This window comes from Lathyrus oleraceus, chromosome 4 (assembly GCF_024323335.1).
Source record: "Lathyrus oleraceus cultivar Zhongwan6 chromosome 4, CAAS_Psat_ZW6_1.0, whole genome shotgun sequence".
NCBI classification, from domain to species: domain Eukaryota; kingdom Viridiplantae; phylum Streptophyta; class Magnoliopsida; order Fabales; family Fabaceae; genus Lathyrus; species Lathyrus oleraceus.
In genome coordinates this window covers 478,432,807-478,449,262 of record NC_066582.1, presented here as the reverse complement: position 1 = coordinate 478,449,262, position 16,456 = coordinate 478,432,807, and the positions used below count along the sequence as shown (strand labels likewise).

The window sequence follows — 16,456 nt, the reverse complement described above, 5'->3', positions numbered from 1 at the left end:
GGTACTTTAGTATGGATAAAATTTAAAAATAAATTAAAATTTAAATGTATTTAAATATTTTTTTAATGGATGAATTTTTTTATAAAATTGTTTATATTTGAGACACAGAGAGAGTACTTTAGTACAACAAGCATAAGGTTGTAATTAGTTAGTAGAAGTTAGTTCAACTGTATAAGTATTTTCTGAGATGAATATAGTTTTAGAAACGCAAAATTTGGACAAAGAGTTTGCACATTTTATGATAAATTCAGTCACATAATTGATACATGTTATTGTAAACATGGTGTTCCTCCTCATACTTCAAATGTTAGCAAGGAATCTTGTGTTGGATAATTCAATTTCCAAATGTGTCTCATAAAAACTGATAGATAATTCTCAACTTCATTGAAATTTTGGAGGGGTGCCACAATGCTACTACCAAGCTAGCAAGCAACAAAGAAAGTAACAAGACGTCATTTAAAATAAATTTCTGTTTCATTATCCTAGTTTTCCTCTTTAACATTGAGGAAAAGATTTCACTTTCCAAAGTCACCACAATTCATAAACTACATAAATTGAACAAACACAACAAGTCATCAACTGAATTGCAGCTGACAACAACATCAACAAAACCACCACAGCACAGCACAGCGCAGCACAATTCTATAATAAACTAGAAAAAACAAACACCTACGAAATGTGCCAAACAGAAACTATCCAATAACTTCAACATCTAGAACGAGAAACAACAGAACAACAACACGATCACAAAACGATCCAAGCATTGTTGGCCTCATTATGGGCGAGCTCTCTTGTTGTTACTGCATGATGGACACTTGTATTGCTTGATATGCTCAGCCCTGGCAGGTGTGATCTTCACACATTTCCCATGGAACCACTTCTCACAGATGTCGCAGCAAATCCAGAATTCGTCTGTTCCATAATGCTCACCGCATGCACCACATAAGGTCTCTCCGTGTTCATCTTCATCTTCCTCATCCAGTTCTTCTTCCTCGTCTTTAGGTTCTAACGCCTTTGTCTGCTTAACCTGGGGTTCTGAAGCTCGCTGCTTCACCAGCCAAATATTAGATGAGAAAACAAACTAGCCAGGTGATAAAAGAGAAAAGAAACAGAAATATGACAACAATACATACAATACTAATCGAATATTCATATAGCCACTAACAAATATGGAGTACATTTTCAGTCCCAACTTCTGGTCCGAGAGTGATTTCAAGAAGCATAAGAGATGCATATTTCTTATATTCTCCCCTATGAAAGTACCAAATAGAGTAATAAAGGTCATTCCATTTTCTAGCATTTTCAATTGTTCTCCTCGAATTCTTGCCCGAGAAAATACATTGTTATAAACTAACTAGCTACTCAATTTTAAATAGGGCATGCATCTAAAAACAGACATCTGAAAATCAATCACAGTTCTTCACCGTCACAGTATCACACACGTATGTATAAAAAGTAGATGTATTAGCCAGGCGTAGAAAAATATAATTTACCACTTTTGAGCTGGACTTGGATTTGCTTCCACTGTGGTTTGAAACTGAAGACTTCTCCTTAACCTGTTTCTTTGCTGTACCAGTAACAACTTCAAATATCGATGGCAGTTCATTGATCATATTGAAAAGGCGTTTCCTGAATCACAATATATGTCATGAGTACATGAATGAACAACAGATATATATAAGGAAAATCGACAAATAAGACAACTAAAATGCAGGTAAGATTTATGGTTAAAATATGAGATACCTGTCAGATTTGTCAAACCCGAATCTGGCTCCAAAATAGTAGGCAATAGCAAGTAACCATGAATCGCTATGAACAGCAACTAAAGACAGCCAATCTTTTTCTTGCATGCCATCCCTGGCAAAGTTAATTCCGAGCACAGGCTCGGGAAGCTCCGGTGGAACTTCTTCAGCAGGTAAATTAACTTCCCACTGCTCACTAGGAAAGCCGTATAAGCACAAATTCTCCTTATCTGAAAGAACCAGGCAATGGTTTATAAAACACAAGTACCAAATAGAATACCCGAAAAAGTAATGACCTATTATAACCCCTGCAACATGGAAGTAACCCTTTCTCTACAACATTTCTTTTGCAGCTACAAAAGATCTGCAATATGATATTTATATTTGTAACGAAAATAATACCGTTAGGAGCCTTGAGAAGATAAGAGCATGACTATGTGTTCCTGGATGCAAGAACTACAATGGGTGTTACTTAATTACAACATCATGTAACTAATATAGTTTGTAAATATGAAACACAGACACCAACGCGTGCGCACACAGAGAGTGTGGCAATGTGTTCACAAAAACAAAATGACAATTAAACCTACACTCAGTGGAAACAAACAAAACACTTCAAACATCATAACAAATCAAGAGAATGATACTGATTGATGAATGTTAAGGAAGACCCTGTTACATTCAGCCCTCCAAAAGTAAAAAAGTCTATCGATTAATTGAATGCGGCACATGAGAAGAGATCGTAACTTACCAGGATCACATTGGTTATAGAAATCTTCAACATCTGCAACAACAGCATAACGAGACAGAAAAACTTCATCAGTAAATAAAAAATTTCAGAGCATTCATATATATAAGTTTAATAGAAACATAGTCAAAAAGCTCAAGGCCACATTGAAACACAAATGTCATATACAAGTATCGAAAACAAATATAAAATTATCAGAAGAAAAAATAAATGACAAGAAACCCATCATATATCAATTGCAGGTTAACATACTGCACGGCCTCCACATCAAATGTTAGGCAAACACGAGTTAAGTGGACTGAAAGGATTCTGTCCAAAAAAAGGAGTACTGAGAGACATTTGTCAACAGGGACTAAAAGGGAAAGCAAAAATAAATGCAGTGCAACTTCCTCAGAGCATCTCCAATATTGCACCTGCTTTGGATTCTTATCTCACCATTAGGTGGTCTCCACAATGCCACATCGCTTTTAAGCAATCCGCTCATTTGATACTCCAATGGTTCAACCCTTAAAGAACTCAAAATAGGTTACACATGTCACTCATTATTATGTCACATTAATTAAAAAGGAGTTGCCTCGTATTAATTACAAGAGTTGTCTTGTGTAAAAATGAGAAGGTCCCAAAATACATTACCTCACAAACTCTCATTTTTCTCGATGTCTCTCGAGATCCTTCTCTCTCAATGTGCCTCATGTCTTTTTCTCACACTCAGTATCTCACTGCACCAAAATGACCGGTTTTTGTAGAAGAACTATCCTCTCATATCCCAAAGTGAAAATCGATTCGGGCGGGTTTTTTGGAGTTAAGGAACTCTATACCCCAAGTTGGAGTTTCTGTTGTGCTTACAAAGCAAACCCAATTCTCAAATAAAAAACAGTACTATAAACCATATCAGTTTAGTTTCACCCAACAAACAAAACTCAATTTCCCATCCTCAAAACCCATGAATCATTACACATATCAAAATGAGATGAAAATTAACCATTGTAAATCATCATCAATCATCAGTTTCATCCAAACAGAAACATTAAAAATACTTGTAAAAATTCAAAACAAAACCCATTTCAAAGCTAGCTAAATTATAAACACTGCAAAGTTCAAAACCAAAAGCCAGTACTCAAGCACTGAAAAAAAGTTCAAAAAAATGCAAACTTGAAACTTTTAAATATTACCGCTTAAACAAAACAAAAAACAGCGATGTGTGAAAAAAACTAAACCCATTTGAAAATTCAGTTGACCCATAAAGTAAAATCGAAAAACAAAGCTGAAAATCGAGAAATCAACACGCAAAGCACATTACTTTACTCCAGAAAACGAAGTTCAACATTTCGATTTGAAAAAAACAAACAAACAACAAAATTTTGGTTGGTTAGATAGAGATATACCAGTGGTGAGAGCTTTGATGAGACCAGCTCGACGACCCTTGAAATCCCTAAAAACTTCTTCAACGGTGCGAGGATTATACTGTGCGCGCGAGTCCATTGTAGGTTCACGTGGTCTGGCAGTAGAAGAGTGAGAGTGAAGTAGGAGTGAGAGGCGCTTCTCTCTCTCTCTTTCTTTCTCTCTCGTCTCTGCAGAGTATGAGAAGTGCAAGTTGTGTGTTTCACAACATAACACCAAACACAACAACAATAACTCTTTCTATTCTTCCTTTTTTTAAGGTTTTTTTATTTCGGATTTGTTAATGTTATTTTATTTTATTATTACCGTCAAAAAAATAATATTATTTAAATATTTAATTGAAATAAATTGGTGTTGCTTTGCAAGTTGTAATTCAACCCCCATCCACCTGGATCAGATTCCCGGTCTTTTTTTTTTCACTTTTTCAAAATAAAAGATTAGTTTATCAATTTTTTTTTATCTTTGAGAAACCACTTACTATGACAATTCTAAAAATAAATATAAAATCATGGAGAATTCATTCTTAGATATTTAATTTTTTTTTTAGAGAAAAGAATATTATACATTATCAATCAATCATTACTTTATATTGGATTAAATCATATTGATATTTTTAAATTAAATGATAATTTTTTATTAAATAATATTATAAAACTATTTTATAATATGAGTGTTTTATCTTTAATCTCTTTTTTTATGTTGATAATACAAGAGTTGAAATATAATGTGTATCATTATGTTTAATATTTATTAAAAATGAAGCAAATATTAAATATATCAAATGGAAAACTCATATACTTTTTAAGATTTTTTTACACAATTTGTACTATTTTATAAAATTAGCCATTGAACTTGTTGATTAGTATGAAATTATATAAATATGATTTTTTTAATTAAAATTATAAAAATTAAAATGAGAGAAAATTTAATAAATTTTAAAATAGTAAATAAAATTAAAAACTCATAAAAAATGTAGTATTTCATGTTGTTAGGAGTTTTAGTGGTTTTTTTACCGAGATAACCCAGTTTTTCGAAAAAAATTCCCAAAATACCCCAGTTTTCAGCAAAATTCCCAATATACCCCACTTTTAGGAGGAGGCGCCAATTGAATTGGCGACTCCTCTTAAAAATTGCAAGGAGGCGCCAATTGGATTGGCTAGGGAATTGGCGCCTGTGTGTAATTTTTAAGATGAGGCGCCAATTCAATTGGCGACTCCCTTAAAAAAGTCTCAAATGACAAAACCTCCAACATGAAAGTTGTAGATCTTTTCAAGACAATGAATTTGGACATAAATTTTGAATCATTTGGATTTTTTATGAGAAAGTTATGGGCAGTTGAAGTTGGACTTCTGAGTTTTTCAACTGTTATCTGACCTATAACGTTTTGTATTATTGCATGTGTTTCTGTTTGAGTTATGAAATTTTGTCCAACATAACAATTGAAGTAGACATGTTAAATATTCCAATGCACTTGGTCCCACCTCAAAATAATTAAAATGAGTAAGTTAGGTCCTTGCGAACTTGACCCAAAATTAGGGTTTCTGTCAAAATGACCTATAATGTTCTGAAATGAATGATGAGCTTCCAAGTTTCAAATGGATTTATGATGAACATGAAAGTTGTTCATATGGCGACTCTTCTTAAAACTTGAATGGAGGCGCCAATTGGATTGGCTAGGGCAGGTGCCCTAGGCAATCCAGCTGCCCTAGCCAATCCAATTGGCGCCTATGTGTAGGTTTTTAGAGGAGTCGCCAATTCATTTGGTGACTCCCTCATAAAATGCCTTTTTTGTCTTATAAATAGATGCGTTGTGTGACCAATTGTTCCACAGCTTATATAATCATTTGGCTATCATGTTTGGTGTTCGTCGCCGTTATGGTAAGGTGATTTATGCAAGAGACAAACCTCAAATGTTGATGCTGTTTTGGAACATCACCACGTTCGATCAATTGAAGAGGGAGCTGGTTCGATGGTTAGACGGGAAAATACCAGAAGGGGAAAAAATCAGAAGTATTGAGAGACTTGACAGTATCTTTGGTTGGTGCGAATGAAGACTGATAAGGATGCTAGGGAAATGATGTTCGGTCGAGACGACATTAATTTGATTGTTGTAATCAGTTAGAATCATTTATGTTTTCATATGTTTTGTACTGATGTTTGTTATGAAAGTCGTTGTAACAAGAACTTAATGATATATAATGATTGATTGTTACAGAAATACAATGTTACAAAAAGCTTAAGATCTAGATGATGCTCCTTGATTGGGACAGTTGTTTTTGTTGTGTCCTGGTTGACGACAGATACTACACAATCTTATCATTTTATCTGTGGAATCCATCTCTGTTCTGATGCGTGTGCTGTTTGGCCTTCCTTTCTTCTTTCTACGCATCTCTTCATTGTGCCAAACAATATCTCCTTCATATGGAGGCCAGTAATCCTCCATTGGTAGTACTGAGAAGCTTTGACTATATACATTCATGATGGTGCTGGCCTTGTACACATCAGATAAATGGTTGTAAGCGTCTTGACGAGTATAAGCGCATGCTGCAATGACATGGGAGCAAGGTATGCGGAAGGCCTGAAATTTTCCACAATAATACGGTTCAACCCTGAAGACGCAGCCGTATGGACAGCATGCACACCGATAATATGGTTCACAACAGTGGAGATGCACAACACCGATCGTGTGAAGCTGCAGTTCGGTATGGTCCAGAATATCCCAGATCCCCCAGCTAGCCTAGGAGAATGGCATATGCGTAAAGTGAACAACCAATGGAACTTCAACCCTTGGCAAACCTTCGCAAGATCGGAGTGTCGCAAGTGGAAGCACCGCCATGACCATGTCTTAACTGACGCAGTCATGCCAAATGAGGTAAAACCAAGTCGTACTTATATGGCTTGGTACAGATCGGTTGGATTTCAATTCATCACCGATGATATGTACCTCTACGACCCACGCCAGACAAGTTACACACAAGAAAGATCAACATCTAACCCCCAACAACATTCTCAGCCCGGTTACTCACAACCACCTATCCGTCAAACTTTCCGTTCCACAAACACACAAACATACAACCAAAACATGCCATTCACCCAACCCCAATACCAAGAACATCCCTCATACCACCAACAACAAATGGACCATCAACCTCAGACCGAACATCGCTTCGCACCCACACCATCACCCTACCAAAGTCGCCTTAGCCAAAACACTAACCGCCCCTCCTCCTACCGTAGCCAAGAACCCCAAACATCATAATACCAAAACATCCCACAACCATATCTCTTCCAAACACCCCAACAACCTTTCCAACCTTTCCTAGACCCATCATTCACACCCATGTCTCCCTTCAACCGTCCCGGTCGCCCATCCATGAGTCAACCACACCCCAACTTCTCTGGCATGGGTCATGAGCTCAGCTACGCCGGTACACCATCATTGAATACTGAAGACTATGCTGAGTTGGCTGAATACCTCAACGGATCTTCTCCTGTAGGAGGTAATGACGCTCCTGGACCATCAGATGAACAAACACCGGTGCAGAATCGTCAACGTGGGTTAGGGCCAAGGGTTAGGGTAGCTAGGGGATGTGGGACCGGAGGTCGGTTAGGTGATCCCGGTCATCACCATTAGGATTCTTTGTGTAAACTCCAAATTTTATTAATATCAATTCGTATTATATCAAATTTATCTTTGTGTAAACTCCAAACATTAGGTTTCTTTGTCTAAACTCCATTTTGGCAAAATTAACATACACATGTTTTGACTGAAACCCTAATTTTGGGTCAACTACCCAACTACCTAACTCACTCATTTTTTATGATTTTGAGGTGGGACAAAGTGCATTGGAAAGTTTGAGATGTCTACTTAAATTTTTATGTTGGACAAAATTTCATAATTCTAAAATAAACACATATGATAATACAAAACATTATAGGCCACATAACAATTGAAATGTCAAAGAGTCCAAGTTCAGGTGCCCATACCTTTCTCAAAAAAAATGCAAATGATGCAAAATTTTAGTCCAAATTCATTATCTTGAAAAGATCTACAACTTTTATGTTGAAGGTTTTGTCATTTGAGGCTTTTATCATTCAAACAGAAGGGCTCGAAGTTGGTCCCTTTTGGCAAAATTCACATACACATGTTTTGACAAAAACCGTAATTTTGGGTCAACTTCGCAAGGACCTAACTCACTCATTTTTTATGATTTTGAGATGGGACAAAGTGAATTGGAAAGTTTGAGATGCCTACTTAAATTGTTATGTTGGACAAAATTTCATAATTCTAAAATAAACACATATGATAATACAAAACATTATAGGCCACATAACAATTGAAATGTCAAAGAGTCCAAGTTCAGGTGCCCATACCTTTCTCAAAAAAAATGCAAATGATGCAAAATTTTAGTCCAAATTCATTATCTTGAAAAGATCTACAACTTTTATATTGAAGGTTTTGTCATTTGAGGCTTTTATCATTCAAACAGAAGGGCTTGAAGTTGGTCCCTTTTGGCAAAATTCACATACACATGTTTTGACAGAAACCCTAATTTTGAGTCAAGTTCGCAAGGACCTAACTCACTCATTTTTAATTATTTTGAGGTGGGACCAAGTGCATTGGAAAATTTAAGATGTCTACTTCAGTTGCTATGTTGGACAAAATTTCATAACTCTAACAGAAACACATGCAATAATACAAAACATTATAGGTCAGATAATAGTTGAAAAACTCAGAAGTCCAACTTCAACTGCCCATAACTTTCTCATAAAAAATCCAAATGATGCAAAATTTATGTCCAAATTCATTGTCTTGAAAAGATCTAAAACTTGCATGTTGGAGGTTTTGTCATTTGAGGCTTTTTTAAGGGAGTCGCCAATTGAATTGGCGCCTCCTCTTAAAAATTACACACAGGCGCCAATTGGATTGGCTAGGGCACCTGCCCTAGCCAATCCAATTGGCGCCTCCTTGCAATTTTTAAGAGGAGTCGCCAATTCAATTGGCGCCTCCTCCTAAAAGTGGGGTAGATTGGGAAATTTTCTGAAAACTTGGGTATTTTGGGAATTTTTTCGAAAAACTGGGTTATCTCGGTAAAAAAACCAGTTTTAGTTTGGGAGAAGAGTTTTTTTTTCTTCAAAGTGAAAGAATGAGAAGAAACAGTTTAAAAGTTGATTAGCAAGTTTGATTGAAAGGTTTAAGACCGGTAAAGAGGAAAGAAAACACTTATATGTGTTTGTTTTTATTAGAATTTGGCATGATTATTGAAAGTATATGAAAAATCTAGAAGGGAAATTTGTGGTTTTGTTAGTGAATTCCTTGAAAACTGAAATTGTTGAAGATGTCAACAACTAGATGAAGAATTTTTTAAGGTATTTTTCTCTTTTATTTTCTTTTTTAGCCCTCAATCATTAAATTAATTTAATGGCTCCGATTTACACAAGAGAGAGCATGAAAGGGAAAAGAAAAGCAGAGGCAATTTCAATTTTGTACAAACATGAATGACTTTTTATATAAGTTGGATTAGTTTTTTTTTTATTACGACTATCATTTTAACACATCATGTCTCTTAAAGGTTTGTTCAGTGCGCAAAATAATAGACAATATATAATAATTATATGATATGTTATAACATAAAATTTAATATTATGTCTCTCTAGTTAAAATTTATATCTTAAAGTTGAGTTAGGTTAGAAATAAGCATGAAATGATAAGAAAACAAATTAATGAATTATTTCTATAAAATATAATTTAAATATAAATAATATAATATAATATAAAGAAAAATAAATAAAAAATAAATTTGAAATTAAATAAAAAAGTTAAGAATTAGTCTATAGAAATTAAAATATTTTAAAGAATTATTAGTTAAATTTTCAAAAATATCAATATTAATTATTACAAGGGTAGGGGATACTCAGACGTCTTAGTAGATTTATAACAGTTAGATTTGCCCACAGCGGCGAGAGGTCATATATGATCGTGTTTACGGCGTTTATGGTGGTATGAGAGGGCTAGCTCAAGTAAGGTGAGGGGCTTTGTTTATAAGCATCATACTTGGATATAATGAGATATGTTTATCTACCGTTAGGGAAGAAGTATTTATAGAGGCCCTTGTGTTTAGGATTTATGAAACACTAAGAAGCGGTAACCGCTCCCATTGACTGGAGAGACTATTGATAACCAATTTCCTAGGAAGTCATGGTATTACTCAGTCTACATGACTAATTGAGGGTTATTAGTATTGTACACGTGTATTATTTTGAGGGCGAGCCTTATTTCTACGCAAAAGTGACGCCAAGGAGATACCTCATGAGGTTGGGACTTTGTGTCGCCCTTATTTGAGATTCTCACAAATATAACACTACATAGTCCCTTAGGCACGAGGACTTTTAAAGTGCGAAATTTTTTAAGGCTTCTCTCAAGTTTTACCTATGGTCTAGGACGAGTCATTTAATAAGAGATGTGTTCCTTGTTATAGGGTGTGACCCCCTTTGTTGAATGGGAGGTGAGTCCCTCAACATGAGGGTGAGCCGCTTAGCTGAATGCAATCTTTTAAGTGGGAGGCGAGTCCCTCAGCTGAATACGACATTTTAAGTGGAAGGTGAGTCCCTTAACTTGGAGGTGAGTCACCACTTATATGCTAGATGTCTCTTGATTAACTAGGTTGTCGGCTAGGGATGTCAAACATCAATCAATTAGACGATCACGCTTGTTTTTATTTAATGTAAGAAATGATAGTCTATTTCTTGAGACACTAAACATTAGTGTCACGTGCTAGAAGCGTACTATGGTTTTCAAAATTCTGAGGGATCCTAAAAGGTTTCTTGCAATTTTAACTCCCTTATAAAAACTTCCTCTTTCACTTTCTCGCTCTATTTTGCTCTCATGGCTTCTGCAAGCTCTTTCAAACTTCCCAGCTTCTCTACATACCCTTGATTCCTCATTTCCAACCCTCCCATGTATGGATTGTTTTTTCCTTCCCTTTGTAGTAGATGTAGGTAAGGATGTAAGGAAATGCTCGAAGTAAGGTTTAGGTTAGCATATAGTTGTAGGATTTGAGGATCATAATCATCCTTTTGATGATTGTAATGGTGGTGGTGATTTCTTTTTGTTCTTCTATTTTCCCGGGAACAAAAAGATAATGGTTTACCCTTCCGTCATGCCTAAGGATGCCAAGGACATTGAGTCTTATTATACTTCCGACAAATAAATCCTTTCTTTCCAAACTGAAGTGGAGGTTTCTTATTCGAAAGATCAAATAATGATGGTTACCCTGGAGGCTTGTTCACCATTAGAGAGGGTTATCATGCACATCCATTCCAATCATTCATACCCCTACTTCGTCTTTTATCTTCCCCTTTCTCAAGGAATATGGACTTTTCTTCCCATCTCCCCTTTGGTTGTCGGTATTGAAGGTCGCCAATGTTGTGCCCTATCTGCTCCTTCCTAACAGTTGGGGTTTTATCAAGGAATTTGATATGGTATGCGAAGATCTATAAGTTTTCCCTACTGTGCGGATATTTTTCATATTTTGTGCTACCAGACCACAAGAGGTGGTTAGGTGTCTATAGGCGATTTGTCGGGAAGGGCCCATTTTAAGCCTCACTTCAACCACTATAAGAATTTGAGAGAACAGTTTGCCCGCGTAAGAGGGAGAGGAAGTTCTCTCGTGATGTTGGGGGCTAATGATGCCCCCTATTTCCCTTGGTTTGGACAGATGATCCCATGGTGATTGCGGGTTATGACTCTTAGGGAAGTTTGAGGTCATGGATTCACGCATAATAATTGATATACGGATGAAGGCCAATTATTATCTCGCTGATTACCGTAGTAAGTTTTGGATAATGGTTCTTTTCTGGGCATTTCCAAAAAGGGCATGTGACCATTGTGCATTTTTTTGCATATTAGATGGTGAGGATATATGCGGAGGGACTGAGGAAAGGTGGCAGAAGATCCATGTCGCTCGTGGGGAGACTGATAGCCCCCAAAGTCATCTAGAGGGCTTTGTTATTAAAGGAAAAAAGAGGAAAGATGAGGAACAAGCCCTGATTCGCCTAATGTAAAGGCTCGGGGGATGGAAAAGGGATCTTCACATGCTGTTGGTAGCGTCTTGCCTGCTCCAAGAGGGGTGAGTACTCAAAAGTCATCAGAAGGCGAGACTCTACCACCTCCTCCTACTTTATGGAGTGATGTTGGCTTTGATTCCATCTAATTCATAGGTTCTCGTCTCCCCTTATCCAAGGAGTTCCCTAGTGATTACAAGGCTCTCTAATCCAAGTTTCCTCCTACACTTATAGGCATGAAGGATAACCTTCTATTAAGGGCATTGATATTGAAGGATGTCAACCAAACGAGGAAGGACCAGGCTTAAAAGGAGATGACAGTGAAACTTAAGAAATATAAGGATGGTTACACCGAAAGCCAAAGGTTGTTACAGGCCTTGCAGAAAGACAATGACACCTAGGAGAAGAAGTTGGGGGATGTGGAGGCCAAAGCCATAGAGATTTCCTCTAAGTATAAATCTCTGGAAGACGCCCTCTATTCCAAAAAGGAGTTGGATGAGGAGGTTTTGAATCTCAATGATGAACCGATTCGACTTCTGGTGTCTATTTTGAGCGGGCGAAAGAGATCATTTCCTTCTTTTATCCCTAGTTAGACTTCCCTAAAGTTGTCTGCAACGGTCAGCGGGTGGATGATGAGGTGGTGGCCACCTCAGAGCCCAAAGGTTCCTCTCTCGCCAAGGACACTTAGGATGGTGACGTGGCAAACGAATGAGGTATATTTGAAGCTCCCCAACCGAAGGATGCCATCACAAATGAGGCATATATGGAGGAGGATTAATGGTTTGGTATTTCGGTGGTGTTCCTTGGCCCTTAATGACCTTTGTTGTATTTCTTTTCCCCAACGGGGGCATTTTGTAAGCATTAAAACAGTGACGCCCATTGGGCATTTTTATATTAATTATCTTTACTATTATTTTTCTCCAAACCCTTTTCTCCATGATTTTGTTTACCCTCAATTGGGATTCCTCTTAGGAATCCAACATTTTTATCACCTCTAAGGGAGACAAGGACTCCTCTCAGGGATCCAGCATTATGATCGCCTCTAAGGGCGAGAAGGATTCTTCTCAAGGATCCAGCATTTTAATTACCTCTAAGGGCGACACGTATTCCGCTTAGGAATCCAGAATTTTGATCTCCTCTAAGGGCAACAAGGATTCATCTTAGAGATACAACATTTTAATGGCCTCTAAGGGCGACAAGGATTCCTCTTAGAAATACAACATTTTGATTGCCTCTAAGGGCGGCAAGGAGGAATCCAACATTTTAATCCCCTCTAAAGGCGACAAGGATTCCTCTTAGGGATTTAGAACTTTGATCGCCTATAAGGGTGACAGGGATTCTTCTTAGGTATTCAACATTTTGATCGCCTCTAAGGGCGTCAAGGATTCATCTTAGAAATCCAACATTTTGATTGTCTGTAAGAGCGGCAAGTATTCCTTTTAGGAATCCAACATTTTGATTGTCTGTAAGGGCAACAAAGATTCCTCTTAGGGTTCCATCATTTTGTTTTCCTCTAAAGGAGACAAAGAAGAATCCAACATTTTGATTGCCTCTAAGGGTAGAAAAAATTCCTCTTAGGGATCCATCATTTTGATCGCCTCTAAGGGTAGAAAAAATTCCTCTTAGGGATCCATCATTTTGATCGCCTCTAAGGGCGGTCCAAAACTTTTATGTTTCCTGCAAGAAAAGGAATAGATAGAAAATGTAGATTCTTCAAAATAATAAAATAAGGGGCCTCGATAAAACCCTTTCCCTATACAAGGTACAAAGGGAAAAGAGTGCACCCCGAAAAATAACATGTCCTTACAAACGATCGAGAAGTATCACTCGTATAATCAAAACTAACAATAGAGTAATTAAATGATGGTATTCCTTATGAGCTTTTAATCTTCAATATCCTACCTGGTTTGAGGGGGAGCCTTATCACCTTTACAAGCTTCTCCACGTGGTTTTATTCTCGAGCCCGCCTTCCTGGTGTTTGTGCCTAGAGTGCGGACCCTTTTCAGCTTGAGGCTCTCTACGTAACATTTCCTGCAAATTTCTTGATCTCTTTGAATAACTCATACCCTCCCTTCAGAGAAAAGATACTTCATGCAAAATACAAAGTGGACAAAGAGGCATCCATCTGATTAAAATCTAGCCGCTATATAATCTTATTGAAATAATAAGGGGCATCAATAACCAAATACCTGACCTTAATTTATTTGGCTTGCTTTTTCTCTCCAAAGGCGGTCTTTAGGGTGATGTAGCCTTTCACTTACACTTGTTCCACAGAGAATCTAACTAGATACCCCTTGAAGGTATTTTGATTTCCCTGTTATCGCATCTAACAATAATGACCATGGGGTCATCATTGTGAGGGTGGATGTCAGTTGCGTCCTTCTTAGAGAAGATGATTTCAGCTTCTAGCATCATTTGATCGTCTTCACCTTCCTTATTAGAGAGGTATTCTATATTGATAACTTGGCGAACTTAATTTCTATGGCGGAGCTAGTTTCCCCTCCTCCTCTGAATCCTCCTGCAATAGTGTTAAGCGTGTAGCATACAAATTTGTTATCCTTGCTTGTGGACATATCCTTTTCCTTGTTAGGCATGGGGCTACCCACATCATCTCGCCTTTGGGAGCTAGATTTGTCTGATCCACAGGAAGAATTGCCCTTGACATACTTTTTGAGGTGTCCCTCCTATATCAGTTTTTCGATCTCCTTCTTGAGTTGGTAACAGTCACTACTACAAAAAGTACCTTTCGTAACGCCATTTCACATCGGCCAAAGTATCCACCGTGGTAGAATCTATTCACTTAGGTGCTTTCCTTTTAATTTCATTTTAAGCCACTTTTCACCACGGTTGGAACTTTCAACTATAGTGAAAAGTGGTGTCTGGTCATGAGTTTGAATCCTAGCACCTACAGTTTTGTTTTTTATTTATTTTTAAGCCATTTTTTTACCACGGTTGGAACTTCCAACCATGGTGAAAAGTGACGCACGGTCAACAATTTGAATCCTAGCACCTACAATTTTGTTTATTTATTTATTTTTAAGCCATTTTTTACCATGGTTGGAAGTTCCAACCGTGGTAAAAGTGGCATGTGGTCATGAGTTTGAATCCTATAACCTATAATTTTGTTTTAATTTATTTTTGAGCCACTTTTTACCACGGTTGGAACTTCCAACCGTGGTGAAAAGTCTCTCAGGGTCATAGGGAAATATAAGCGTGTTTATTGAGTTTCTTCACCATCCTTAAACAAATATTTATCGTCCATTTAAGGAGTATCAACACTCAAGACACTACCATTAGTGATCCGCGTGAAACCTAAAACTTAGATGAACTTCCAACTTAGACGAACTTCATCTTCTACCTCCAAACATCATCTTCCATTTACGAAACTCTATTTCTCCATTAAACCAAGTTTCGAAAACACCATTTCTTCCATAAATAAAACTCGAAAACATCATTTCTTTCATTAACAAATTTCAGAACTCCGTCACCTCCTTTCCAACCTGAATGAGACAAGGAAACATGGATTCAAGTTAGCAATGTTAGTTATTGTTGTTGTTGTTTTTACTGTTGTTGTTTTTACTGTTGTTGTTGTTATTATTATTATTACTCTTATTCTTGTTGTTCTTGTTGTTATTCTTGTTGTTCTTGTTGTTATTCTTGTTGTTATTCTTGTTGTTCTTGTTGTTCTTGTTGTTGTTTGTTGTTCTTGTTCTTGTTGTTCTTGTTGTAGTTCTTGTTGTTCTTATTTTTGTCATTGTTATTGTTATCGTTGTTATTCTACTGCTGCATTTTATTTTATTTTATTGAAAAACATACTATAATGGTTGTTTAAAGTAACATTTGTGATAGGTTGAGACATACAATAATGGTTGTTTAAAGTTACCATTGTGATAGGTTGCATGCTACTTGACTTATAACCATAGTAGCACAATCGTGGTGGAAAGAACCATACATACAATCACACCTTATCTCACGACGGTTGGTTGGACATGGTTGTATCCCCTTTTCTAACTGTTATGAGAGTTGTTTTCCATAGTAGTGACTCTTTAGTGTTGTGCCCTTTAAATCTATGAAACTTGCACCATCTACCTGGTTCGCGACCCATCACATTTGCCTTAGGAGTTAAAGGCATATGAATGTTATTTAGATGAAGAACCCCATGCCATGTCGATTTATAGAGAGTGTTAAGAGGTGTGGATCTCTCTGTCGCCTTGCCTACAATTTTGTCTTTGATGGGAGAGGTGTAGTTGTTCTTCCTATGATGGTGCAGACCTTCTGCGTTAGGAACACGCTCTTTTGCGCCTCGCTCCTTCTTCTATGTGTTTCTCTCCTCGCCTTTTATGTATTCTTCTTTCGTGACCATTTCTGCTAGCGAAAATGTTGGCTTTTGGGCGAGAGACTCATTACCTTGAGACCATTATGGAACTCCCCCACGAACATATCTTGGTTTTGAATAACAAACCTTATGGTAGCTTCATTTAACCGGGAGAGATTGTCCCTC

General features: G+C 37.0%; 1 protein-coding gene across 2 annotated transcripts; it reads right to left on the bottom strand.

Annotated features, from left to right (window-relative positions):
- Positions 1–455: 455 nt before the first annotated feature.
- Positions 456–4,124, bottom strand: LOC127076311 (PHD finger protein ALFIN-LIKE 4). 2 transcript variants are annotated; one of them, XM_051017930.1, is made up of 5 exons: positions 3,876–4,124; positions 2,494–2,526; positions 1,744–1,972; positions 1,494–1,629; positions 456–1,048 (listed from the first exon to the last, which is right to left on the bottom strand). In XM_051017930.1, the coding sequence occupies exons 1-5, from the start codon at positions 3,970–3,972 to the stop codon at positions 776–778; spliced, it is 768 nt and encodes a 255-aa protein (XP_050873887.1). In that variant the 5' UTR covers positions 3,973–4,124; the 3' UTR covers positions 456–775. The 2 variants fall into 2 exon arrangements, with proteins under 2 accessions (XP_050873887.1, XP_050873888.1); XM_051017931.1 differs by having other exon boundaries at positions 456–1,045; positions 3,876–4,123.
- Between the last annotated feature and the right edge of the window lie 12,332 nt (positions 4,125–16,456).